At 42.6% G+C, this 27,509-nt stretch overlaps 1 protein-coding gene and 3 non-coding genes across 4 annotated transcripts; all 4 read left to right on the top strand.

Moving 5' to 3' along the window:
* The first annotated feature begins 60 nt into the window (after positions 1 to 60).
* Positions 61 to 23,639, top strand: WDR43 (WD repeat domain 43). Its single transcript, XM_068186521.1, has 18 exons — positions 61 to 295; positions 4,646 to 4,780; positions 7,159 to 7,280; positions 11,153 to 11,273; positions 12,421 to 12,560; positions 13,038 to 13,140; positions 14,195 to 14,259; positions 14,643 to 14,814; positions 15,316 to 15,402; positions 17,179 to 17,310; positions 17,767 to 17,904; positions 18,715 to 18,801; positions 20,037 to 20,068; positions 20,880 to 20,943; positions 21,834 to 21,947; positions 22,381 to 22,450; positions 23,057 to 23,112; positions 23,206 to 23,639. The coding sequence occupies exons 1-18, from the start codon at positions 101 to 103 to the stop codon at positions 23,317 to 23,319; spliced, it is 1,947 nt and encodes a 648-aa protein (XP_068042622.1). The 5' UTR covers positions 61 to 100; the 3' UTR covers positions 23,320 to 23,639.
* Positions 7,676 to 7,753, top strand: LOC137472036 (small nucleolar RNA SNORD53/SNORD92). Its single transcript, XR_010997991.1, has one exon. It is a non-coding gene; the product is annotated as a small nucleolar RNA SNORD53/SNORD92 (small nucleolar RNA).
* LOC137472037 (small nucleolar RNA SNORD53/SNORD92) lies at positions 12,662 to 12,745 on the top strand. The gene has a single exon (XR_010997992.1). It is a non-coding gene; the product is annotated as a small nucleolar RNA SNORD53/SNORD92 (small nucleolar RNA).
* Positions 16,197 to 16,275, top strand: LOC137472035 (small nucleolar RNA SNORD53/SNORD92). Its single transcript, XR_010997990.1, has one exon. It is a non-coding gene; the product is annotated as a small nucleolar RNA SNORD53/SNORD92 (small nucleolar RNA).
* Positions 23,640 to 27,509: the final 3,870 nt, after the last annotated feature.

Genomic DNA, 27,509 nt, shown 5'->3' with positions numbered 1-27,509 from the left:
CATCGGGGCGTGCGGCGCAGGCGCGCGGGGCGAGCACGCGGGCGGTGCATGCGCCGCGCGGGGCGGGCCGGGCCGGGCAGCGGCGAGGGGAGCGCGCGCCATGGCGGCCTCTCCGTGCGCCTTCTCCCCGTGCGGGAGCCGCTTGTTCGCCTCGGCCGGGCCCGATGGGCGGCTGCGCGTGTGGGACACGGCCGGCAGCCGCCTGCAGCACGAGTTCGTGCCCTCCGCCCACCTCAGCGCCGCCTGTACGTGCCTGGCCTGGGCCCCGGCGGGGGCGCGGCAGCCCCCCAGCAAGGTGCGTGAGGGGAGGGAGCGGGGAGGCGGAGGTGGCGGGGGAGGGGGCACGCGTGAGGAGCGAGGTGGGGATGGCGGCCACCCGAGCGGCCCTGACGCGTGGCCGCGGCCCGCTCGGCTTCACCCCGCCCTCCCGGCGCCATGTGGCCGGGCGGGCCGGGGAGCGGGGGCGCGGCGAGCGGGGTGAGGGTCCCGTGGGCCCCGCGGGGTTCGGGCCCCGTCCCGTCCCGTCGCCCCCGTGGCCCCGGGGTTCAGGGGAAGTCCACGTGTGTCAAGCCTTGGGATGGGGGGGCGCGGGGGGAGCCGCTCCCCCTCCCAGCGTTGGGCTGCTGAAGGTGAATTTCACGTGTCGGTGGGGGAGGCGGCGCTGGAGGCTTTGGTTTGTGGTTTTTTTCTTAAACAAAAATTCGGCAGAAGCACTGACTGTTGAAAACCATTTGTCTCTCGTGTTATCGGCGTGGAAGAAGCCTTCCTTGAAGGAGTGAGGTATGTTAATTGATGGCACGTCTTGCCGTAATTGAGGCGGTGATGCTGCAGAGCAGGTCAGCTGCTGTGCACCCGCTTAGTTCGGTAAGGGCAGTATCTCTCCACGCTTCCTTACCCTTGGAAGTACTCCCGTGCAAGCTGCTACACTGTCTATGATTCATCTTCCCGAGTCCAGGAATCCTGCAAGAAGGTGTTCAGTAGTTTTTATTCACAGCGTGCATCAGGAGTGCTTGGATGTTCTCCACCTTGGATCGAGTTTTAGTTAACGTCACCTCAGGTGAACACTGAACCTGGAAATATCTGGAGTATATACTGGGGTACCTTTGTGTTTTCTTTATGTTGAAGTAATTCTTTAGCTGGAATATACCATTTCCCGAGGAAAAAAGAGTGCAAAACCTGCATAAAGTATGTGAAATCCACCCCCTTTATCATAAGAAGTAAGGAGTGCTTTTTAAAGTGTGTTTCGGTATATCAGCCATTCAGTGTATTTGAAACGCTGTTCAGGCTGTTTCAGAATGCTTAAAACGCAGATTATCGACCCAGAGGAGGGCAGTATTGTTTTGCTCAGCTGAGCAGCTTAGTCCCTGAACTTTGAAAACTCCCAGGATGTCCAAAGAGTGAAGTAGAAAGAGTCATTTTTAGGTGGTCTGAGCCTGTTCCTGTGTCATGCAACTTTGAAGTAGAAAGGATCCCTTCGTTAGCTGCAAAGCTGTATAGGCTCTTTGCTCTTAAGCTCACTGAAACTGGCATGTGAAAATGGGGTTAATCTCTCCTGTAAGAAATAAAACTAAAGCACACACACTGCACTGCTGTGGTGCCATAAGTCAAGCCCAGAAAGTTTCTGGGGGGCTTTTAAAACTTTTTGTAAAAAAAGCTTTTCTAGAGACACGCTCCTAAGCCCCACAGGTCTTTGAATTTAATCTGGCCTACGGTTATATGAAAGTAACCTTAGCCACCTCTCAGTGCTTTCTAGTTATTCCAGTAGTTTGAATCCTGTCCCCTGCTTGAAAGCTGTCCATTTTAAAGTGGAGCTGGGAAACATACTGTTTCTTACAATAATTGTGCCATAAAACCTTTAAAAGTCATTGTTTTTTTTCCTTAGACTGAGTTGTGGAACTAAAACCGGGATAGTTATGCCAAAAACATTTTATTAAATGTGGTTTTTTTCTGGCATTATTTAGTCTTTTGTTCCTGGAGAGTTGACGTCTGTCTAGGCAGTTCTAGTATCAGGTGGTCAGGGATAGAGCTCTGCCAGTAGGGAGCTATAAATGGTGTTTGGCCAAATTACACTTAAAGTCAGTATATTTTGGACTGCTGCCATGTTAACAGAGGCCATGTGTTACAGGGGAATATTAGAAATCACGTTTTGAACTGCAGCCTCTGGAATTGCTGATGATGGCTGGCTTTACTGGGATTGCTCCCTGCTCCACGTGCTTCCTGTGTGCAGTGTTCATCACCTCCTGCTCCGTGGGGTGTCTTGTGCAAGGGTGGACCTCCAACATTCAAAACACCTTCTTCCACTTTCTTCCTAACAAGCTGCAACTGCTCTGTCACCGTCAAGTGTCAAGAGCTTTAGATTTCTCCCCATTTCAGTGTTCTGAGTGCTTTATTTCACGTGAGCAGCAGATTTCTGTTAAGAAAGTCTCAGTGGGTAATCAAGTCAAGGAAGAACACTATGGAAAAATGTGTGCCCAGTTCCTTTTCAAGTAACTTCATCATCTCTACTAATGAAAACATTGTGCTTTTTCAGGCAATGTTGAAGGATTTCTAAATAAGCTTGGGTTTCCATAAATCTGAAAAAGAAATCAAATGACAAGGAAGCTGATGCTATCCTGTCCTGTCCATGACAACAGGGTGCTCTTCTATTTAAGACCTTGATCCACAAGTGAATGGATGTTAAGTGTAGGTGTCATTTGCCCTGTGTGCTAATTTAATGTAGAGTAGGGAAGTTTGATTTGATTTTTTTTTTAAGTTCTTAAGGTGTTTTTTCCAAATCATCTCAAACATTAACAGGTGTCTGAGCTTTCCACTGGCATTTATTCCTGTAGAACTTTCTGACAAAGTGTTCCCCTCATGTTGCTGATAAGGGGTGGTCAGTAAAGAAGTGCATGTGGAAAAAACCCTGGAGAAACCTTCACTGCCCCTTGCTTTCTCTTGACCCTGGAAATAACTCTGTACTTGTGGGAATTCTGTTGTGCCTTTGAGTTGTTCCAAGGAAATTTGCTATAGCAAACTGAAATGGAGGTTGAAAAGAAATTAGTTGAAAGATTTATTCAGTGGAAGAGAATAAAGTCCGCTATTAAGTTTGGTTTTGCTTTGCAGCAGGGATGTGTGGGGTAATTGGTAAAACTACTTAAAAAGATTGAAAAGTACCAGAAAACACAGGAGTTGTACTTGCATCTCCACTCTGTGGCCTTTGTCTTTGCATGTCAGACTGCAGTTTCAGTTAATTGCCATTAGTTTCTCAGCATCTGTTTTTTAATATTTTATAAAGTTTTCTTTCTCAGCAAAGATAAAGCCTAAACTACTATTTGCAAAAAAAACCCTAATTGTAATCTCTTTTCTCAGTAGTCTGCTTTTGATGTAAAAGTTCTCTTTACAGCAATTTTGTATTTCTCAGTCTAAACCAAAACACTTTTATTTGCAGAAAGGTGTAGCTGTTAAATACAGATCGAATAGAAAATCCTGCTTCAAAGAACTAAAGTATTTATCCTTTACTATCAAACCCTCAAACTTCAGATCTTAGTTGTGGTGAAAACTACCACATCCTGATTGTCATATTTCTGAACCTGAGTAGAAATTATTTGTGTTCACTGTGTCATGTCTGTTGTAAAAGAGATTAGCTGCAGCACATGGCACTTGAACAGAGCTGGTTGCTCACATTTTATCACTTTCCCTGGGCTTCTTCAGGCTGCTTGTCAATGAAAATAGATCTGTTGTGTAGAGGAAGCATTAGCATGTGTGTAATTTTTAAATTGGAGAGAATGCTTTGCTGTGGTGTAACAAATGTAAGGAGACTTACCAAGGTCCAATTTAAAAACTAATCAGTGGCATTAGTGATTTTTTTTTCTTTTTGTGTCCTTGAACATTTTTTTTATTTTCTTTTTTTTATGTGTGTGCAATTAACCCAGTGACAATGAATATGATAGCTTCTTCTGCCCTCTTTATTGTAGTTTCACATGTTTAAGAACCAGTTTTATTCCTTCTTCCCTACCCAGTGATCTGCATTCTCAAACTTTTGGTTAAAGGAGACAAAGTGAAATCCCTCTTTCGGGTGACTGATAGCACTTGCAGAGCAAGAGTGTGAAGACTTAGGAATTGCCTGATCATGAGGACCTCTGGTGCAGACAACAGGGCTTGGGCAGAGCACTTCCCTTTGAATCCCAGCCACTTCCCACTGGAATGGGGTAGCACGTTCTTTTTAACAAGCATTAGGAAAGCTTCAGATTTACAAGACTTTTTTGATTACCTTTTGAGAAAAAATAAATTGATTGTGATCAAGCGTTTCCATTTTGTGGATGAAGTCTTCTGAATGTGTTAATCTTTACTTCTGCTTCTGGGGCAGGAAATTTGTAAAAAACTTAAATGTGTTTTTTCCCACATGCATGTGGTTGGGATGGTAGCAAAATGGCCTACACCAGGTGTTTCCAAGTGACTCATAGCAAGTTTGTTACCATGTACATGAAGGTACATGATTAATTTCTAGTACTGTGTACACTTCAGTGTTCATTTTGTGCCTTTGCAGTGTTTGTGCTGGCTGTCTGGGTCTCAAATCTCTCTTAAGGCTGTTCTTCCCTCTGCTTTAACACTGAGATTAGCCAGTCAGAGTGATTTATTTCACAGTTTCTCTCTTTTGATTTTCCAGGATGGCCCCCAGAGGAAAAAACGGAAGTCTGAAGGTGGAGAAGTGGACAAGCAGTTAGATATCCTGGCTATTGGTACAGCAGTTGGTAGCATTTTGTTATACAACACAGTAAAAGGAGAATTACAGAGCAAGCTAGTAAGTAGTGCACTCTTCATCACATGCTGCCAAACACTGATGGTTTCAGTCCGTTTAGGCCAAAAAGTCTTGGTTTCTCAGTTAGAGCAATGTCTTAACACTGTCCATGGATTTGCTACTTTACAATAAAAATAACACTAATGCTGAAATTCCTCACTGGAGAGTTAAATCCTCGGTGGGACTCTCATACCCACAGTTCCTGCATGGCATTGTGGGAGAGAAGGGCAGAGAACTCATCAACACTTGAGAAGGTGTCACACTGATGGACTCTTCTGTAAATTTACCTCCCTTATGGAAGCTCTTGAGCTCTCTCAGCACATGATCTTTTTTGAATGATACACAGTGACCTTAATTTTGCCTTTCCAAACTCCCAAGCACCTCCAATTGAGTTGTGGGTTACATAACAAGCAAAATAAATCCATATGAATGGCCATGCAATATTTTTTGAGATACTTGGGTATAGTTTTGCTTTTAAACTCAAAATTGTAGGTCGGGTGATATTCATGAATTTAGAGAAAGCAGTAATTTCTGAGAAATATGATGCATGCAAGTGACAGTAACTAACAAACATCAACCCCATTATAAGGAAAAACTGTTTGAAAAGTGTAGTTATAGTTTGTTTGAAAACACTCTTTTTCCATAGAAGACTGCAGATTTTATGAGTACTTTTCTTTTTACATATAGGTTGAATTAAAAGATTATTCCTGTTAAAATAAGAGATGTTACTTTTAGCTATCTTTACTGAACAGAATATCGTGCTGCAATATAGTTTGTCTTGGTCAAAGCTCATTTGCATCAATACCTTTGGGAGTAATCTGAGCAGGTTGTTACAATCCAAATAGTGAAATAGACTCCATTAAATATTTTCCTAAATCATTCAAGGTTATCCTTGGAGCTGCAGAGATTTTGGTGGTTAAGAGAAGTGATACTGCTTAAAGGGTCTTCTGGTCTGATGATAGTCTGCTCCTGAATGCTAACACAAAGGGAAGGCTGCTCCCCTCTGAGTGCCCTTGAGGAAGGAGGCACTTAGATGACTTCAGCAAGACACCTGTGGCTATTCTTTCCTTTGAGCAGATTTCATATGATTGGCCTTGTTTGGCTGTGTGCATAGAAACAGCAGGCAAGACAATTTTTTGGTTTTTTGGAAGGGATCAACAAAATTGATCTCCTTTCCAGTAGCATCCCACCCTGAAACTGAAGGGAGCATGCGGGTGTGTAGGTGCTTGTGGTCAAAAAGGAATGACAAAAGGCACAGGCTCCACAAAATCTACAAAGTTTTATCAGTAAATTATACACTTGGCATGGAAATCGGTGTCTTCTATATAAAAGCACAGCAGTGGATTTTGAATAAGGGTTAGGGCAAAAGAGAAGAAAGAAAGCAATGCACAAAGAAAAGTCACCAGTCCTTGCTCCAGCATCAAACCAGCTGATGGGGTGTCCAGTGTCCTGGGGCATCCATTGCTCAAGCTTTGTGGAAGCATTTTTTTACAGACAAGTTCTGCCCACCCTGGAGCCTAGTTTCTCCCTTTTTATGCAAATTAGTTACCATGTGCAGTTTGTTCTCGCCCTTTCTGGAAATGGGCTGGAGAGCTTTGGAGTGGTCTTTGGTGGTCTTGCTCCCTCCCTGCTGGAGGTTCCTTTTGTCAGTAGACCAGGCCCACTGCATGACTCTTTCCTGTACTTGTGCTGTGCTGATCACCAGGAGCCAGAACAAGGATGGACCAGGAAAGTGCTGTTTTACCTTCACATGACCTCCTCCTCCAGCCACGTGCTGTTCTTTCCCACAGTGTGTTCTTACCAACAGTCCTTGGTTGGTTCCCTGGCTGTATGGCTATCAGTGTTTGAGACATACACATTGGACTATCTTCTGGGCTTCTACATGGCCCTGCACAGGACAGCCCTGGGCGCCACACTGTGCACCCGAGGGCATGCTCCAAATGCTTCTTGAACTCTGGCAGCCTTGGGGCTGTGACCACTTCCTTGGGGAGCTTGTGCCCTGTGGGTGAAGAACTTTTTCATAATATCCACCCTAACTCCCCCCCTTTCAACACAGCTTCTTGCCATTCCCTTTGGTTCTGTCATTTTCCACCAGAGAGAAGAGATCACTGCCTGCCCCTCTGCTTCCCTGTGGAAGGAAACTGTAGACAACATCTTCTCTAGGCTGTATAAGCCAAAATAGTTGGGTGTATGTACCAAAATGTGAGATATCTTTAATTAATATAACTGTCATGGGTGTTCTGTAAAACCACACACACTCTTTAAGATGCCAGTGATTGGAATTTAGATCTCAAAAGTGCACCTTGTTCACATTGTTGATGTGGGGATGACTCAGTCATCAAGGCTACTCCAGTGAGTTGACCCTCTGTTATCTTTTGTAGGATGGTGGTCATGACAGTAGAGTAAACTGTGTGAGATGGCATCAAGACAGCTGCTGCTTGTATAGCTGTTCAGATGACAAACACATTGTGGAATGGAGCACACAGACCTGCAAAGTAAAGTGGTGAGTAGTGCTGCTTTTTGCTTGAATTTTTTTACACTTGCTTTTGTGTGTTTTCTCCCTTGCAGGTTTTGGAAATGCTGCACTCTGCTTTCTAGGCTTCATGCCCACAAAGTGACTGTTGGCCATTATTTTTCTGAGATCAGAAGTGGTTTTATTAAGGGATGAAAGCATAATTGTCATAGTTGAGTATCTTCCTCTGTGTATTGGAAAGGCTAGATGAAACTGTTCTGAGAGGGGTTTGGATCCCTCCATGCTAACTTTTTGTTAGACTGAAAGACTAAAAGTTGCACTGAAAGCAGAAAAATCTAAAATCTAGAAAAACTTCCTTGAGTAGATACTGGAAGATCTCATTCCAGTAAAACCTGCTGCATGCACCCAGCTTTGCTCTAAGGGCCTTGCTGTGATGATAACCCACTTGGTTTCGCTTGCTGCTGATGTGCAGTGGGGACGCTTCCACTTGGCTGTCTGAGCAGGCTGCTGCTGTTAAAAGTACTGTTGAGCAAAATTGAGCTCAGTGCAGATTAACAAAATGTCTGGTGTAGGCATTTATTTTCTTCTGTATTAAAGTCAATATTTTTAGACTTCAAAGAATTAGCCAAGAGTTCTATTAACAGTCCTGGTTACCTTTCTTCAATAAAAGCCTACCGTGTAATGGCCCATTGATCCTTCTCTTGATGTTGTTTGTTTTTTTATGATGTTTTCCACTGCTGGTTATTACTGCAGCGCTCTTGGTTTTATTTAGGTTGGCATGGGCACTGCAGGCAGCCCATCATCAGTAGTATCAGTGGTATCCCTAGGAAAGAGATGCATCCTCAGGTTGTAATATGTTGAGACCCTATGTAAAGTAGCAGAAGATGGCTATAAAATCTCCCTCTAGCCTTCTTTATCAGAGTTGAGCACATCCAGTTCCCTCACCTTTCCCTCTTCCATTATGTGCTCTAGTGCCTGAGGTGCCTCTGCTGGATTTACCCCACCATGTCAGTGACTTTGCTGTCCTGTCCCACTGAACGCAGTGCAGTGAGTCAGGTGCAGTTTCAAGAGCTGCACAGAGCAGAGGAGTCCCATTCCTTGACCTGCTGACAGCGCTGGCTAATGCAGATCATACAGATCATACACAGCTGAGCTCATTGCCACAAAGACTCCCTGCTTGCTCGTGCTCAGCTTTACTGTGAGGACTGCAAGTCTCTTTTCTGCAAACCTACCTTCTAGCTATTTGTCCCCAATGTTTTCCTCTTCAATTTTGAGATTCTGACAGCCTGTTTTTTCTCAGGCCTGTTGAGATTCCCCCTGAGTAGCAGCCCTGTCCTCCAGGATATCAACTGCTCTCCCTAATTTGGGATTGAGCGTGAAGTTGTTACATGTGCATTCTGTCCTGTTTTGAGATCATTAATTGAGACTGGGGCAGTTATGGAGGATATTAAGCAGTATTGGGATGTCCTTAGAGGGAGTAACACCACTGACTGGCCACCAGCTGGACTTCATACCAGTGATCACAACTGTTTGAACTCAGTGGTGCAGCCTGATCCTGCTCTCCTTAGAGACCATCCATCCATGCTATATATCTCCAATTTGGCTGCAAGGATATGTGAGACCTGGACTTCAGCAATGCTTATGACAGCTTAAGAGTGTCTCCCCTCATCAGCCAAGGTGATTGTCTCATTAAGGCAATCAGGTGGGTTAGACACGATTTGCCAATAAGGAGTTGCTCCTATGCTGGATGTGCCCAGAACCCTTTTTTGGCCTTTCAGTGCCTGGAAATAGTTTCCAGATGGATTTGTTGTGTAACCTTCCCTCTTGTTTCCAGGATTATTCTGTGCATATAGGTTCTTTCCCTGTTTCAAAAGAATGTTCCATACATCGTGCTGCACTTTTCTGTGGAGAAACCCCTCTTCTTTGCCTTCCTAAAGGTCTTGCTAAGCATCCCACTGTTGTTCTGTGAATCCAGTGAGATCAAAGCTCTGAAGCTGCCCATGGACATCTCATTCACCCTGTTTGTATCCCACAGTGTGTGTGTTCACGTACGAGTTCTGGAGATGGGTCCCAGCCATGCTGCTTTCTCGGAAAAAGAGAGTTTTTGCTGTCATACCTCTTGGATGTTTCCCTCTGCCCTGTCCCATACCAGGGACCATGGAGTGGGGAGGCTGTGGTTTTGAAATGTATTTTGAAGCACTGTGTTCTTTAAAGATGGCAACAGAAAATCATTCCAGAGTATATAGATAGAAAGTACATGAGCAGTGTAACATCATGGTTTTTACCTGAACATTTTCTGTGTTAATGTTACCTAAGGTAACTCAATTTGGAAAGAGTAGAAGAAATCAGTTCTCTGAAAGTTTTATCTACCAGAAGGAGCAAATTGTCCGAAAGTTTTACCTACCAGAAGGATCAATTGTTCACACCCAATGTACATGTGAGAGTGCCTGCATTCATTAACACCTGTCAGGACCTGGAAGTTAATGTTTGTGTAACCCGCAGAGAAATCAGGATGGTTGCTCCTGGGGTAGAGAAGTGGTATTATATTTTTTAAATTTGATTTGGAGGCTTCTAGACATGTTCCTGTGGAGGTAGGGACTGCTGAAAAGGGAATTGAAACCATGTGGCTTTAGGTTTGACTTTCTTAACTACTGTATGAGTCCACGTGGAGCCACTTCAGGAGGTGTGTGCAGCACACATGAAACCTCTGGCAGAGGGACAGGCTGTTGGGGACGAGAGAGTCTCTGAAGAGGCAAGGCAAGATGTTGTAGAGAAGTAGACTGAAACATTCTGGATGACTTCTTGTCACTCTTTTTCATGTCTTAAATGCTCTTGACTACTTAGAAGCATTCTGGATATGTCCTATGAGATCCTGTTTAAAACTCTTTTCCTGTAAAAATTATATAAAGAGTATGCAAAGTGAAAACCATGGTATTTTTGCTGCACTTTGCATTGTGCAGTTTACACTCGTCTTTTTAGTACATCTAAAATATCTTCTTGGTTTATGTTAATAAATGGTTTAAATTCTTAGTCATGACCTTGTCTTCAGAGGAGAATACAAAGTCTTGTCATACTCTCTGTAAGGTGCAATGTTGTCCACGTTTGTAGCTGTAAAATTTTCAGCTTCTATCAAAAGCAATACAGTAAATGATCCCTGATTTAGAAAACAGAAGAGGTATTGCTTGGGCATGTGAAAGTTACTTAGAAGTATTTCCAGAAAGGCAGTTTGCAATCAAAACATGGTGGGTTGCAGGCTACTTCCAATCTGTAAAGGATTTGTGTTACTGCTTTCCTTGCAGTTTTGTCCTGTGAGAAACACATAGTACCAATATTTCTCTAAAGAACATTCAGGCTTTTCAGGACAGCATCTTTAATTTTTTCCTTTTTTTTTTTTTTTTTTTTTTTTAATTTTTTTAAAGTAGTGCTTTGAACCATAGACCATTAAGGTGAAGTTTATTATTGTCAATGACTTCAGAAACTTGGGAGGAGGGCCAGTAACTGAATAGGCTTTGAAACTTTGAATTTTAGTGTTCAGAAGGCTTTTTTGAAAGGGTTGGTGAATAGAGAAGTCTTGAAAATGGTATGACTCTTCTTGCCCTAATTTTCGAAGTAGAAAACTTTGTGAGGAATTCAGAACAGAAAAAGCAAGTATTAAGAAAGAAGTCAACAGTTCAGTATTGAATAACTTCATATTTTTTGAGTTGTGATTTTTTTTTTGTAAATTAATTTGAAGGCGAAGTGCAGAAGCAAAATAGCTTTGTCCACTTGACTACTTAAATCACTGGTTTTTAAATTTTACCTTAAATTTTCCATCATGGTGGTTTTGAGATTATCCTAATGATACTGTTTTTTGTATTTCTCCATCTTTCTCCTTTTGTACAAAAACTCCATCCAAATTCTAGTAAGTGGAAAGGCGACAATAGCAGTGTCACCTGTCTATGCATCAGTCCAGATGGAAAAATGCTGCTGTCAGCTGGTAGAACTATAAAACTGTGGGACTTGGAGACCAAAGAAGTCTACAGAGTAAGTACCTCTGTTAAACTAGATGAAAAAAAATGCCCTTCTTGATTGGTGACACTACCTATCTTGTATTCCTTGATCAGACATCTAAAACATTTCACTGTGTGTGAGGATACAATTAGCAGTGTTGGGATTGCTGAAATTTTTGCTGTGATGGTACCCTAAACTGTGGTTTCCACTTGCTGAGAATTGAATGAGGACATTAAATTTTTGGTTCTGAGCATGCTGCCAGCATCTTCTCTCAAGGCTGTAGGAGAAAGATGGATGCTGTTCTTTTTAACTGGGTCCCTGTCTGACACCCTTCTGTCAGGAGAACTCAGTAGTTCACCACCGTATCAGTTGCTGCTGGCATGGGTTTTAACATGAGTCCCTCCACAAAGCCTTCGAGTTTCCTTGCTAAACTTCATGTAACTGATGGCATTATCAGTTTTGCTGTTGAAACAGTTGGAAGGCATAGGAGCAACTCCTTATTGTTCCCTGAGCAGGGCTCAGACATTGAGCAAATGGCCATGCTTTAGCTGATCGTGAATGCTGCCGTGTTCTCTTGCCTGCTAGCAGACAGGACAGGGATAGTCTCTGAATCTCCTGTCAGGTGAGTGTAACATGTGCTGTTACTGTGGGCTTGCTGGCACATGGCAGCTACCATGTATGTCTGCATTCTATAATGACCAAAACCACTCTTTGCAAAAGTAGATTGAAGAACCAATTTTTGGGGGGCCCTTGGGGGTGATGTGTTGCCCAAATTCAGTGTCAGCGCACGTGTGTCCATTGTTAAAGTTGAGAATGCAATTGAATCTAGTTCCATTGGAAAGGTTGAAATGTAAAGATGGTGGGGGGGCAGAGGGGAGTGCTTTGTGACAGTAACAGCACTACAGGTGGATGTGATTTCTTTTGCATGGATTTAGTCCCACTGAATTTGCCTTTGATTCCCCTTTTAAGTTTTAAAATGTTGATAAATATCTGGCAGGTCAGAAAAAGCTTCCTTGATGTACAAAAATGCAAGGAAACTGATCACTCGTTAAAAACCACTGAGCTGTCCTTGTTGACTTAGTAATGCTTGATTCTTTCCTAATGTTTGTTAACTAATGTTTTGATTTTTGCCATATGACTGCTTAGGACAATCATGGAAAGATCCTGTTTTTTCTCTTAGCATTTCACAGGCCATGCTACATCAGTGTCATCATTAATGTTTACCACAGTGAAACCTACAAATGAAAGTAAACCCTTTGATGGAATTACAGGACTTTATTTCTTGTCTGGAGCTATACACGACCGATTATTGAGTGTGTGGTATGTAAGCTTTTCATAATTTGTGACTGATCGCTTTTCAGCATAGAGTCATCAAGTGATTGTGATTAAACAAGGTAAAGCAGAAGGGGCACTCTGGAAAAATGCAGTGATGATCTCTTTATTGGTGGTTTCGACTCACTGATTGCTGAGTGAAGACGAGATTTTCCTTGGCTGTGTCTGAGCATGCTTCCAGTTGCCATTTGTATCACTAGTGTGTGCCAGAACATACTGTGTAATAAACTTCCTTGTTCTTTGCACTTCTTGTAAGGTTTATGCAAAGTTTCCTTGCTCAGTTTCTCTTGGGAGTTACTTTGCTCTTAGAAATTAGGACCACTGAACACTGAAATGTCAGCGTGGTGCTTTTGCATAGAGTAGATACCACCACATTTAGTGATTTATAGGCTTTATAATGCTTGTCTGGTGCAGAGGATGCTGGTTGTGCTGTGGTAAATAATGTGTACATTTTGTGTCTTCCAGGCAGATCAGATCAGATAGGAAAGAAAAGAATGCTGTGATGTCTTTTGCAGTAACAGATGAACCAACTTTTGTGGACCTGACTGTATCAGAAGTCAAAGAAGAGGTAGGAGCAATAGTTTATAAACAAATACTTTCAACAGTTCACTTATCACATCAGTTTCCTTTTAAGGGTGTAAAGAAAGAGGCTTGGTTTGTATCTGGGTTCTGTTATGCAGAGATGAGGTCCAAATGCCAATTCGTGGGTGTAAGGATATTTATTACAGGTGCATTTATAAAGCTGATAGTTTGAAATGCTCCTTTTCAAAGCTACTAAGTGCAAATTCTGTGGGTTTTTTCAGAAATTTTGTAATGATGGTGGAAGTGTCAGTTGTTTCCTATTTAGAATAAATTAGTAACTAAAATGGTTGTTAGAACTCGGCAGCAAAGAAAAATGCAAAAGAAATTATGTCTAAAAATCTGATTTGGGTCTGTTTTTTTCCCGATTTCAAGTGTTTTTGACAGTGTAACTGCATTTGGCATTAACTAGCCTTGAATGAGTTAAAGTAGCAGTGTACATTTGCCAGGTTTACATTTGCCAGTTTTAACAGCACAAGTCTTTCAAAGTGATTGCCTTTTGAAAAATGTGTGAATGTGAAAGATGTTCACAAACTGTTCCCATAATTATTTAAAGTGTTTTTCTCCTTCTGCCTTTAAATTCCATTTCTCAGAGCAGTATTTCATGCTGTATTTTTCTAATATTTCCAGTTCCTTCCTCCTGCATGTATTGGAGAGTATTCTGTAATGTACCCCTGTCATTTAGTTTCTCTGGAGTCATCTCAGTTTCTTTCCTCTAAGCATATTCTCAGTGCCAGTGCCTTTGCAGAGCTGTGCCTCTAGACATGTGTCTGCTACTGTGCAAACTGTTTAACTCTGGGTATGTTACTAGTGATAAAGAACAGTTGTCAGTTACCTTATTAATCTTCTGACACTTGTACTGAATGTTCCTGAGTGATTACATCTTTGATCTTCTTTTCAGATTTATTGTAATGTTCTTAAATACTGAAAAAGTTCAAATTGTAGCCATACAGCTGTCTCTTGATGTCCTGAACTTCCAGAAGGGTTTTTTTTTTTTTTTTTTTTTTTATCTAATGAAACTCTCTTACTGTGCCTTCTTTCAGCCTGTGAAGTTAGCAGTTGTGTGCAGAGATGGGCAGCTGCATTTATTTGAACATATCTTGAATGGGTAAGTTAGGATTCATCTGGAGAGTGTCTTTGGGAAAGGTCTGGGGTTACTGCAAGGCAAAGCTCAGTTTTGTTATGCTGCTACCTTTAAGCTCTTGTATATACTTGTGAACCAGGTTCCAGCTGCTTCTTTGTCTTGGGTTACTGGACACGTTTTTGAAGAACTCACTTGTTGGGGACTGTGTTGCACTTTGGTATTATGTGTGGTTTTAAGCCAGATTTTTGTGTCTATGCCTCATCTTAGCCATCTGTAAAAGGTGTAAAATGGCTGAGTTTGCTGAGGATCTGCTAATGAAAGATACTTAGATGTGCAAGATATTGAAGTGTTCAAGCTAAATATCTTGGAATTTTTTAATTTCTTTTTTTTTTTTTTTTTTTCTCCAGTTATTGCAAAAAACCCTTAACATCAAACTGTACTATTCAGATAGCAACACCTGGGAACGATGGGGACTCCACACCGAAACCAGTCCCTATTCTAGCAGCTGCATTTTGCACAGACAAACAGTCTCTGCTGCTGGTGTATGGAAATGCCTTACAGCCCATCATAGAGAAAGTGGTATGTAAAACTTAACTGAGAGGGTTTGGATTCTGTAATATGGACTGCATGCTGCTTCCAGTTGGAGAAATTTTGGGTTTGTTATTTTTATTTTTACTGTTTTGAAATGATATAGCAATGCAAAATATATTCCTTGCCTTTGTTTTGGGAGCTGTGACTATTGGCCCCGAGCTGTTTGGAAAGGCAATTTGTATTCTTCCATTTTTTCAGCTGCAGTACAGGTTGGTGCCGTTGCTGACTGTTTCTTGCCATTTAGGCTCTTGCTGAGTTGGGCCATTGAAACTGGTTTTAATACACTTCCAGTTTACCTGTGTAAACCTCCTTGGAGAGTATAGAGATATGGTAACAAAAGGCAGATATGTAAAGGAGCTGCTATTCTAGAGTGAAAAAAATGTTCATTCTAATTTATACCAGTGGAATTTGTTCTCATTTGTCAGTAGCATGATGAATCACAGGTGTGAGTGTCAGATACATTAACTGGTTTTCTTCCTGTCCTCCTAGTCTTTGAACACCAGTGAATCCCACATATGTTTGGTACGGGACATCCAGAAAGTGTTGTCACTTAGAACAGATGCTGCTGTAACAAAGGTGAGCTTTGCATGAAATGTGGTGTTGTTGCTTCTCTTGTTTTACTTCAGAAACGAAGTATGTAGTATTCACTGGTCTCTTCAAATGAGTTTGGGTTTCTGGATGGACCCGTTCAGAGCTGCAGAGGTAGCAGTAGATTTCTGGATGGACCTGTTCAGAGCTGCAGAGGTAGCACTCAGGCAGGTGTGGGCAAAGAGACCTTCATGGTCCGTGTGTGTCCTGGCATGTGCGAGTGAACACGGTGGCCCTCTTGTAACTCAGCAGATCTGCTTGAGAGACAGGACTGATTGGTGGGGTTTTTCTGCCTAAGATCAGTTCTTCCCTTGGAGTCTGTTGTACAGCTTCTTTGACCCTGATGGTGTGGGGTGAAGGTGGGATGACTTTGTTTTAGAGTCTAAATAAAATGTAGTGGAATCTTAACGGGCAAGCCCTTTTTGCTCTTTCTTGGTGTGGCCTTCATGTATTCCTGCTCACGGGGACCTGGGAATGTGAGCTTGGCACTTGCATGGCAGCAGTGTCCCCTGAGGCCACTTGGCACTGTGTTCTCCAGGATCCCCTGGGTGTTTAGAGATAGGCTGTACAGCTCTTAATCATTGTGCATATTCAAGGCCTTGAAGATCTGAACTGCTTGGAATATCAGTGAAGTGAGCAGACAGCGCTGGTTTTCTGACCCTTCAGTTATCTACTGGATCTGGTGCTCCATCAGCCAGGCAGGGTTTTGTGCTGATTGCTCAGTCCTGGAGCTGCTGGGTGGCAGGGCTGAACTGCAGGGACAGGTGCAGGGTCTGAGTGGCATGCAGTGATGATACCCATCTTGGTTTCGCTTTTTGCTGAATTCCAGTGAAGACGCATTTCTCTTGGCTGTCTGAGCATGCCGTGTGGGGAGAAGGTCAGTGATGAGTGTGGTGAGCTAAGGGGATAGTACTTTATCACCACTGGTGTTCTGTGATAAAATTCTTGATGCAGAAAATCAACTTTTTGGAAATTGGAAGTTGCTTTGCTCAGTGTAATAGATTATACTTTTATCACTTCAGAGGTACTTTAAAAAAAAAAGGCCTGGATAGAAGTGCTATGGTTTAATGAAGTGTTCTGGAAGTAGCAGAAAATGCATTTTTGATATTCTGGAAGTGGCATACTGCCTTACATTCTCTGTGAGTCAGGGGAGCATTTGGTCGTTAAATACAAAATTCCATCTCCTTTGTGTTCATTGAAGATGACACCTTAGCTTGTTTGGGATAAACTAAGGTGTCTCTTTTTGTCACCGTGGCACAGCCTAATTCAGACAACTGAGTTCTGTGTTTGAGCAATCCCTAGCAGAAAAGAGTTGGGATTAAAGGGAATAGTGACTACCTTTTGCTGTTACATTGTGTTGCTTTTCTTGGTCAGTTACTGCATTCCAGTGGCTGCTGAATTAATCTGCATGTGGAGCTGAGTGTTAGCACAGGTGGTATCTATTGCCAGCAAAACATCCAAGTATTTGTTGTTTGATACAAACAGATCTGTGAATATTACAGGAAAATCTTGTAAGAAAAGTGGTTCACAGGTGATTCCAAAGAGACCATTGCTTTAGTTAATTATGAAAACTAGCTGTCTGTTTCTTGAGGTTATTCATTCTCTTAAATGTCGGATTTGCCTAATATTTATGTCAAGAAAATGGCTTGTGTCAGGCTGTTTTACCGTACGTGTGAGAGTCTCAGAATAAAATCCGTATTTTGAATGGGAAGAAAGCTCAAGATAGGAGCAATTCATGCAAATGTGGTTCTCTCTGTGTCCTAGGTAAAGACACCTGTTGTGAACTCGGACGCCAAAGTTCTAGTACCTGGCATTCCAGGACATAGCACAGCTGTCAAAACTCCAGCCGTGGGAAAGGAGAAAAAGAAAAACAAGAGGAAACCAGGAGAGACAGAGGTAAAGGGCTTCTTATTTCAAACTCAGCAAGACTGAAGAAACTAGAAACATAAATTATTGCTAGACCTTCTTTAGGTGAACTTGAATTTGCTTTGTTTGCTGTGGTAGAAAGGTTAATGATGCCATCTTTCTGTATGAAAGAGACTTCCCCCTGCTTGAATCATTTCCTTCATTCAAGCCCACTGTGCCTTGTCTGTGGTTTTGCCAGGTTGTTGCAGAGCTTTGTCACACACTTGTTGCTGCCTATGCCAAGACAGATTAGTGCTTTTTAGCCAAAACTTCATCTGCCTTTGTTTTCTCATGCTGTCTTCTGTCAGTGCATTTAAAAGAATACACAAAATTTGTGTTCCTTTCCAGCAGAATTAGCGGGAATGCTCTAAGTTAGGAGCTTTGCTTTCAGCTGCTGTTTGTGAGCAACCACACTGACACAGCACTGCCCTTATTTCCCCTCTGCAGGAGAGCATCGAGGAGCGCCTTGGGGCATTGGATATTGATGTAAGCAAAGTCAAAACTCCTGGTGGCCTCCCCCAAACAGACAGCTTTGCTGTGCTGCTGGTTCAGGGCTTGGAAAGCAACGATGCGCAAATCTTAAATGTAAGTCTCGCAAGCTCGGTGTGTGCTGTTGAATCTGTTCACTGGGACTGGTGGGGAGCCTTCCTGAAAGCCAGGAAGGCTGAACAGTTCAGAACCTGTTGTTTCTCCCAGCTGCTTTTTGCTGATTTGCTGCTCAAGCCAGTGCTGTTATGAATTACAGTAGTGGTGTTACTTTTCTGTTGTTACCTGCCCTGCTTTCTGAGTCAGTCCCTGATCTTTGAGGCACTTTGTTTATGATAAATTTGTTATGTCACAGTTCAGATGTTTTACAAGTGATACTACCAATGCAGCCATTTTCCCTTTAGCTTGGACTGGAGCATAATCTGTGCTTTGTCTCCTGAGGGTACGTTTTTCAAGCAGGTGCTGTTTGAAAAATGAATTAATGACAAGTTTCACTTGAAAAGCTTATCTTTGCATTTGGACTAGGAGGACATAATAGTACTGGGGTGGGAGACTGTTAAGAATTTGATGCTGAATAGAAATTTCTTGTCACAGATGCTGGTGAAAGGCATTTATTTATGGAAGTCAGAAAATATTGAGGAAGATTTTTATATGCCTGTAATGCGTAATTTTTCACAATGCTAGATTGTTTTAGAAGGGTTTATTGAGTGCCTTTACTTTGTCAGTTGTACCTGACTTGGAAAATGAAACTCCTTTTCATAGCAAATCTTGTGCTCATTATCCTCAGCATACAAATGTAGTAGAGTAGGAAGAGAGAGATACAAGCAGGAATTTTTGATTTTGCTGATTGTTGCTCATACACATGTTAAAGCTGAACTATTCTCTGATGATATTTTTTCATTTTAACAGAAAGTGCTTAACACAAGGAAAGAAAATATAGTAAAGAACACAGTAGCCAGAATGCCTATGCATGCTGTCATTCCACTGCTGCATGAGGTAAGAGAGCATGCACTTCCCGTACTGTTACACAAGCCACATGTGATTTGCCTTCTAGCTACTAAAATCCAGGATATGTCTCTTTATTTTTGAAATTGGTTTGGTGCCATAAGAGGACTGAAATGTTTCTTAATTTATCCCTGATACACTTTTTATCTTTCCTGGCTGAAGCTTAATCAAAGGACGGAGTGTCAACTGTCAAAGCTAGGAAGAGCATTAGATCATGTATTACTATTGTAAATGATTATGTGGGAAAAGGAAGGGAAGAGATTAAGCAAAAGCTTGTTTAATCGTGTTTAGTCCATGGCAAGCAATCACCATTACATCTTCTTTTCAACTACTAACATGGATGATAATTTGAAGCATCAGAAGGTCCATTTGCTGTACTTTGAACATCACTTAGTAGTAATTTTAAAATGGGTTTGGCTTCTGAACTGCTTATTCAGTGATATTAAATAAACTCTTTATTTGGACAGAAATACTTTAATGATTAGCCTTGACTGGACGTTACTTTTTAAACCAAACATTGGTTAGTAGCTCTTGTTATGTGAATGATGTTCTATTACATAAGTTAATTGTTCAATTTCTTTTGTATTTTAATGTGCTGATCACAAATAAGATAATTTATTTTTATGGTACTGATCTTAACTGAATTAGGCAGATGACCTGGTGCTGAATATTTGGTCTTACAGCACCTCCTTAGGCTTATGTTAGTGAGATGCTCTGTTTCTTCCCTGGGACCTTTGTCAGGGAATCTAAGTGCAAGATTAGCTCTATATGTTTAGCTCTGTAATCTCAGTGGATGGTCAGACCTTTGTGTAACTGTCTTCTTCCAAGCTTGAGATTTGTTGTGTGAAATGGCCTTTACCTGATACTTTCTTCACCTGTTTCCCCAACTTGTCCTCCGTGTAACAGCTGCTCTACTAAGCAGATGAACAGAGTTGAAAAGTTTCCTCCTGCTTATTCCTGCCAGGTTTAAGCTTCAGTGGATATTTTGCATGTTAAGAGTTCCAGCTTTCTTGTAATACTGAAACCCAGCAAGTTACTAGCCTGTGTAGAGGGTGGTAGAGCCAGCAGTGTAATTTTCTGGAGCCTGGCAGTGGTTAATCTTAGCATACTTCAAATGCCTGGAAAACTTTCTGCCCCAGTATTGGGACTGTCAAATGATTTCATGTTGGGGTTTTAAACTCATCATGTTTGTTAATTACTGCTGACTGTTTTTTTTATCCTTTTAGCTTACAAAGAGATTGCAAGGCAACCCATACAGGTAAGAGACAGCTCAGCTACAGTTCAATTCACCTAAAACTTCTCACATGTGTGTGTTATGGTCCCTCCTACTATGTATGTGATAGATTTTCATAGTAACTCCAATTAAACTGCAGCATCTGGGGGTAAAAACTCACCTCACTGAAGGTGAAAAGAGGAACTTAAATACTTAAAGCAGTGCTTGGTCAGGGTGGCTGAAGTGAAATTAAAAAGGGAAAACTATGCCTGAAATAAGCGTGTAACCCTGAGAAGGTAACTGAAGGCCCCAGATGTTTACATTATGGACCAGATCACTAAATAAAATAACGCTCAGGTGTAGAGCTTGTTTACTTATCAGATGTATTTAGACATCTCTTCATGTGGTGTTTAATAACAGAACCAGCTTCCCCCCCTCTGTCTTGTTATGTTGCTATAAGGACGGCTTTGTTGAGATGGGCCATGCCAAGTTGTGGTTTGGGTTTGAGTTTATTTTTTTCTAAATATTAATTCCCTCATTTTAGGTGGAGAAGAAAGTAGCATGCTTTGATCTTTTATTCATTGAGACCATCCATAAAAGATTTCAGAAGCACAGACCCCTGAGCTTGCCTAATTTAGTCCCTCACTGAAATGTCTGTTCCTTTCCTAACAAATAACTTGCATACCTCATGAGGATAACCAAACTTTACATTTCCATCTGCAGAGAGCATTTATCTTGCTCTCTAATTAAAGAGGAACTTTATATAGGACTATTTAGCATCTAGGATGTGAAATGGGTGTCTCTTAGGCAGTATCTCTTGGATATAATTTTTGGATATAATGTTTCTCTATTCCAGTGCCTCACTAATGGTTCGATGGCTGAAGTCTGTTCTTACCCTACATGCATCCTACCTTTCCACAGTAAGTATTTTTCATTCATGCCAATGCACTTAAGTAAAACTACATTTAAATGCTTCCATGAAGGTATTTTCTTTCTTCAGGAATCTGTCTCCTGCTCTCTGCATGTGGCAGTGCCCAAATCAATGTATAGAGAGCTATGCTTACACCACTTTTGCTGAACCTACAGCACATTGCTGATAAATTGTCTGTCTCAGTCATTCCTGACATAATTATAGCCATCCCAAAGTCAAACTAAGATAAGTTATGTCACACCTGTGAGAGGGAAAAAAATTACTGCCAAAGAATAATCTAGCCTGTGCCACTAGATCTCAGAGAACTAAGTTTTCTTTGTTCTTGTAATGCTCATATGGAGGCTGTATTGGGCATGGCCAGATTTATAAGATAAGGGTGTGCCAAAGCTGGCAGGGTAGGAAGTAATGCTGTAGTTTGTGAAGTCCAGCCTTGCCTTACAAGTGGTGGATACAGCACTCTTGCTGGGTTAAGAAAAAGACATTTGGGCAGTGTCAGTCCTTTCTGCCATTTGTTAAAGCATTGCTGAGCAGCAGAACCTGCACACGTTGCTGAGGCTGCATTGGGACACCGATGTATGTTCACTTACACAGCTTTCTGAACAGTGCTACACCCCTGCCTGTGGCAGAGACTGGAAAGGAAAAGGAATCTAAGAACTGCTATGCTTTAAAAGTAGATGATACTTACTTCTAAACATGGCTAAGTATTAATAAATCAGGCTGCAGGTGGTTCCTGTGAGCCCTCAACTCTCCCTTCTGTCTAGAATAATGTAAGCAAGTGTTGCTTGCTCCAAACATACAAAAGTAGATGAAAAAACCAAAAACACTGGGGATGTGCTTGTTAACAGCTTCATTTTTTTTTCATCCATCTCTTCTCCCAAGTTGCCAGACCTTATTCCTCAGCTGGGAATGTTATACCAGTTGATGGAGAGCAGAGTAAAAACTTTGCAAAAGCTTTCCCGTCTGCATGGAAGACTCTTCATTCTCGTCACCCAGGTGAGCTTCAGCTACATAACATGGGATGTGCAGGGGTGTTGTTTGACTTCCTGTTGGGGTTGCATCTGATGTGATTTGTCCTGGGCACTTTAATGCAGCTGCTGTTCAGGGATGCTGATAATGCTCAGAGCAGACCATTAATTGACTGTCCTGTCAGTCTCTGCTCACTGGGACAACTTCATCCTGCCAAATGTGTCTGCTCACCCATAGGGTTTTAAAGAGGAGTAAATAGGAGGCACTGGGCCACTGTGGGGCAGATGCCTCTCTGATTTTACTTTGTCATTTGTACTTTTTTGGCTGTCAAACCATACTGTAAGTGAATTAATGTGTGCTACCCTTAATGTAGATTTCATTTACATTGTTAGGAGTTTTGTTGTCTTTTTAAGTCAAAATACATGATTTAATCTTAGGCTAATCTGCAAATTCCATTCAGGTTGCAGCATCACAAACAGTTCAGGATGTACCCGAGGTTAATCAGACTGCAAAGCTGGTCTATGAGGATGGTAAGTGTTACATGCTAAGTGTAGCTCAGCTCCTGAATTCACATGACAGCCTTCACCTGATGACTGTTCTGTGCTTATCTACCAGTGTACAGTCGGCAGATAAAGGGGTTTTGTGAGATGTCCATGGCAGGCAAATCAGTAGCTAATGATGTAGACATCTTGTAGTTAGTTACTCCTGCCTTGCCTTACCTTTTATCTCCTTTAATTCCATCCCAGCCTGGCTTCACAAATGAAGAAATCAGTGAATTGGAAGTTCAGTGTGCTGCTTTCACTTACCTGGCAACCTAAAATTTCTGGTGTTACCTGCCCTTGTGCTAAGGTAGATAGAGTGAAGGCACTGCTGTGTTTGAGTCAGCAGGACATCAGTGTAGGTAGGGGATGTCCGTGTGTGTGAGTGCATATTTCCAGTTTGGCATTTTTCCTACTGCATCTTCACCCTGTGTACTGGTAACGGAAGTGACCTGGTCTTAACTGATGTTGGTTACCTCATCTCCAGCTGGAGTCAGTTTTGGTATGGAAATAGCACAGTTTGGGCAGCACGTGGGACTGGACTTTGTACATTTCAAAGCCTGGCCACCAGACCGAGAGATTGTTTTCTCTTTGCAGACTCCTCAGAGGAGGAAGGCTCAGATGATGAGATGATTGCAGATAAAGACTCTGACGTAAGTGGAGTTGGACCAGATCTCCCATTTGCTTGTAGCAGAAATGGTGTGACTGACAAAGGTTCAAACATTTCTGTTTTATTTTTCCCCCAGGAAAACTGGGATGAAGATGAAGAGGAGCAATCTGATGAACAAGACATGACTGTTGAAAAGGAAGTCAATGGTGATTCTGATTTGGAACCAGAAAATGAAAGTGAAGAAGAGTAACAGCACGAAAGAGTAATTTTAAGCAGTTTGAACAAGTGGGCCACCAAGCTCTTTGATTCTGGATCCTGTTGCTGAAAGATGCTGTATTTGCATATCAGGAGTGCAGAGCATTGCACAGCCTGTGTGCAGAGGCACCTGTGGGGCACTGCATTTCTGAATCCAGAATGTTTAACCGTGCCAGCCTTCTCTCGCCCTCCTTCCCTGCGCTTACTTAGAGAAACATTTCCTCCACCTCCTGGTCAGATTATGCCTGTCATGTGGACATGCATTTGTATCTCAAGTGAAATAAATCTGCCACCGCTGTTTGTGTGGGAAACTTGGTTCAGCTTTACATTGAATTTGTTTCAAATATTCAAGGATCAAAGACAACTGGTCTATACCTTCTTTCCATGCTTCAGTTAGCAATAGCAAGTGGGCATCCTTCTGATTGTTTTTTAAAAAAAGGAAACTGAAAAAAGAAAAAAAAAAGATATTTTTGTAATATTTAAGTTCTGTACTGAAATTCTTTTCTTCCCCCCTTTCATTGGCTTAGCCATACTTTGGCAATATGTAAATGCCAACCTGACTTAAAAGTGAATTTTTCCTTTTTTTTAAACAAATTTGAACTCAAGACTTTTATATGTATAAATCAATGACTTTTCTTGTGCTTTAAAAGGACATTAGAACTATCACTGGCTCCTAATTTTATTTTAATGGAGGCTGTATATAAGTTTAATGCTAACCCAGAGGCCGGACCATGTTGAGTTGGGTGGGGAGAGGGGAGTGACACAGGGAAAGGAGAAGGTGAATGCTTGTGAATACATAGCACAGAGTTATACCTTTCTTACAGATTTTTAATCTCTCAGTGGCAGAACAAGGACAGCTATTTGCTCAGCTAACGGAAGCTGAAGTGGTGCAAACACGTTTTTAAGAGCAAAACAAGGTAAAGGTTTGAGCCATTCACCACTATAATGTACAATAATATATTTGTCTATAAATGGAGCTGTTGCAACTAAATACCACCCTCTTTGTAAAGTGAATAAATATACATCTCTTTTACCAAATACCTGTCCTGTGGTGTTTGTTGAGAGAGACCTTAGGTAGCTTCAGGTGGTGGTTAAAGACGAAATGCTGCTTGTACAAAGCAGATTTCTAGTGGAGGAGGAAGGCAGCCTAAAGGTTTATGATGTTCTGCAAATCATCTGTTGTTACAGACTTCTTGTCTCTCTCCCTTTTAGTCATATCTGTTGATTTGTCCACAGCTTGGCTTGCACTGGGGTCGCAGCGCTGTCTGGAGTGCAGGGCATTGTGTCATCGACAAAAGCTGGAAGAGATGTTCTTGGGTTTGGAGAGCTGGAGGTAGAAGGGCAGCAGGTGGAGGCTGTTAGAGTCTTCAGAGGGTTTTAACTGACAGTAAATCACAGTCTTACTACTGTACAAAGCTGGGCTTTATTTGTTTTCAGTTCTGAGATGCTGTGCACGTTGTCTGTACTCAAGCCACCGAATGAGGCTGAACTGATGAGTCAGTTTTTAAGGCAATCCTGCTGTCACTGTGTGCAGGCAGGCTTTGGGTCGGGCAGAAGAGGGGTGTGAAAGGAGGGTGTTCTCTTCGGATGAGTGCTGGTCTGCTGGGCTTTTGACGTGTGGAGTAATGTAAGGAGCCAGCTCTGTTTCAGTCCTGCAAGGTCCTCCCTGTGTCTGCATCCCAGCCCTTCCAGAAGTTGAAGCAGAAGCCCTGGACTGGGGTGAGAGAGCAGGCAGAGTATCCTGTTTGCACTGTTTGGGTGTGGGGAATGGTGGCATTGGGAACTTGTCACCACTGCCCCTTGTTACCTGTAAGGTTGGCATAGCCTGTGTCCACGATGCCTATGCACCAGAAACTGTTCCAGGAGTGGGGCTGGGGGAGAACCTGGCAGCAGAGAGAGCAGGGGGCTCTTAAGAGCATTTAAGTTCATTCTTGGTTCTCACAGACATTCAGATTCTGTGAATCTGTTTCAGTGACAGCCAGCTGGTGCCAGAGGGTGAGTTCTGGTCTCCTGCTTTGGGGTTAGGACAGCCAGTTCACCCTGTCCTCAGCCCACAAGCAACTGCTCTGTGTGGCACTGTGGCTGTGGCAGCTGCAAACAATTGGGCTCCTTGGTCAAAAACTGCCCTCACCTGAGAGCTGCTAACTGACAATGCTGTGCACTTTCTAATCCTTAAAACTTTATCTGCAAAGCCAAGGTCTCAGCCAGTCGAGGACTAAACTGTGTGTCCTCCTTTGTCTAGAGAGGCTGGACATGGGATAGGTCCTCCCTTCTAATCTAATCCTGGTAGTTTGGGAGCAATGAAGAGAATGTGGAGGACGGACCAGCTGCTCATTTGGAGCAATGGAGGTTGGATGAGAATTTGTGAGAAGTCCAGTGCAAACCTCTGCAGTTAAGCAGCCAAGAAATCAATAGGATGGAAACCCTCAGGTGTAACTTTTGGTTTTATTTGCCCAGCTATTACCGTGTCTCATTTATAGGTGTGTGTTTAATGTCTGTCCAGGCACCACTGCAGGCCCTCTGGGATTTTTGTTTGCTGTGTTTCATGCAGTGGCCTTCCCAGTTACAGAAGAAGATAAACTGACTGTGCTAAGGAGCAATACCAGAGGTGGCCAGCGGGTGCCAGACCAGCTCCACAAAAATTCCTTGCATCACCGGGCAGCAGGAGCAACCTGTGACTCGCCTGAGAGGATGGCGTAAGCGTATCTAAAATGCACCCTGCTGTAAGGGTGGTACTAAATGCACCCTGCTGTAAGGCGGGGTGGTTCACGTTCATGCCTCTTGTTATGCTCCTGCTTCCAAAGGGACTTAGTACCCCACCAGCACATGGGGTGAGAAGTGTTTGTTGCCTCTCTTCCTAAGTATTTCAATGTTCTGTCTGATTCTTGGAAGTTTCATAGGGGAATAAGAGCTGTCTCTGTGGGATGTGCACCTGTGTCTGTTAAACGCTGTGCAGTGCCAGAGTTATGGATGTTTTGCTTTTAGCCTCCCTCTGTGCTGTGGGAATTATTTATTTGTTTTAGAAAAACCCCCAACAAAACAAACACATTTTTGTGTTCATGACTTTTGCTAATGGCTTCTCTGTCCCAAAACAAGTATCCCAATGACCTTGGTTAAGTATAAACAAAAAAAAAAGTAAAACGTGCTGTTGGAGAGGAGGAGGATGACATGGAAAGGGAGAAAATAAGGAAAGGTTTAGGATGCACAACTAGTTCTTAGAGAATTCCTGATTCCTGGCAGTGGGCACAGTGAGAGACTTGCCTCTGCTGCCATGGCCATCCAGCTGTGGGGAGAGCAGCTGCTGGGGCTTCCCTGATTCTGCCAAGAAGCAATCTGCCTCCAACATGTGGATTGTGTGGCCACGATTTTGCCAGAATGTGGAAAATGTATCATTTGAATGTACTTTGATGGTGTCTGACATAACCTGACTGGAGCAGTTTGGTAGGCAGGACGCCCTGTGGGCAGGGCCGTGGCAGGGATCGGTGGCTGGCACTGTCACTGGCAGTGTTATTTTTCCAGACAGGCTCCTGGTACAGCTGTGGGGAAGGGCACCGGCAGCTGTATCAGCCCAGGGAACAGCAGCACATGGAGGAGACCCTCATCTGCAAAGAGCCCGTCACCCCCTTTGCTGCCCCCATGGCAGCACAGGATGATTCTGCCGCAGGTGAAGGGCTGCAGCATGACTGGAGACTCCTTCAGCCAGGACTCGTTGCTGCAGCTGTGCCTGGAGGACGTTGCCCTGCAGCGGCGCTGCCGATGCCCAGGAATGCTGCTGGGCCCAGAGAGGCAGAGTGTGTACAAAAGCTGTGACTGCAGGGATGAGCTGCAGTCTGCCAGGCTCCCAGGCTGTTTGCTGCCAGCAGGATAGTCCCTATGAGACAAAGTAAAAATTTAACAAGATAAAAATCCATTTAGATTTAAGTAAAATGTGCCTCTTGAAGCTTACAAACATAAGTAAAATATGCTGTTTAGTGTAGTGACTACAACACTAGCAAAACTGCCCCAGCTAAAGAGAAAGAATGCAAATTTCCAAGCTAAAGAGATAAGAAAGACTCCTCAAACCTTAAAACAAACAGCACAGAGTGACCCAGAAGTTCTCTGTACTTTCTAACAATAACTAAGTACAAGTGTAACTAACTGTAAGTGTAATGCAAAATCAGAAAAATAAATATGCATAACCTATTG

The sequence above is a fragment of the Anomalospiza imberbis genome, chromosome 3 (genome assembly GCF_031753505.1).
Source record: "Anomalospiza imberbis isolate Cuckoo-Finch-1a 21T00152 chromosome 3, ASM3175350v1, whole genome shotgun sequence".
NCBI classification, from domain to species: domain Eukaryota; kingdom Metazoa; phylum Chordata; class Aves; order Passeriformes; family Viduidae; genus Anomalospiza; species Anomalospiza imberbis.
Note: the sequence above shows the minus strand (reverse complement) of the source record. Positions and strands in the feature narration are given on the sequence as shown.

Bases quoted from the DNA above. Each gene is read 5' to 3' on its own strand.
- WDR43 (XM_068186521.1), top strand. From the start codon at position 101: ATGGCGGCCTCTCCGTGCGCCTTCTCCCCGTGCGGGAGCCGCTTGTTC. The intron at 14,815-15,315 runs GTATGTAAAACT...CTGTCCTCCTAG, and splicing joins AGCCCATCATAGAGAAAGTG to TCTTTGAACACCAGTGAATC. The intron at 20,944-21,833 runs GTAAGTATTTTT...TCTTCTCCCAAG, and splicing joins ATGCATCCTACCTTTCCACA to TTGCCAGACCTTATTCCTCA.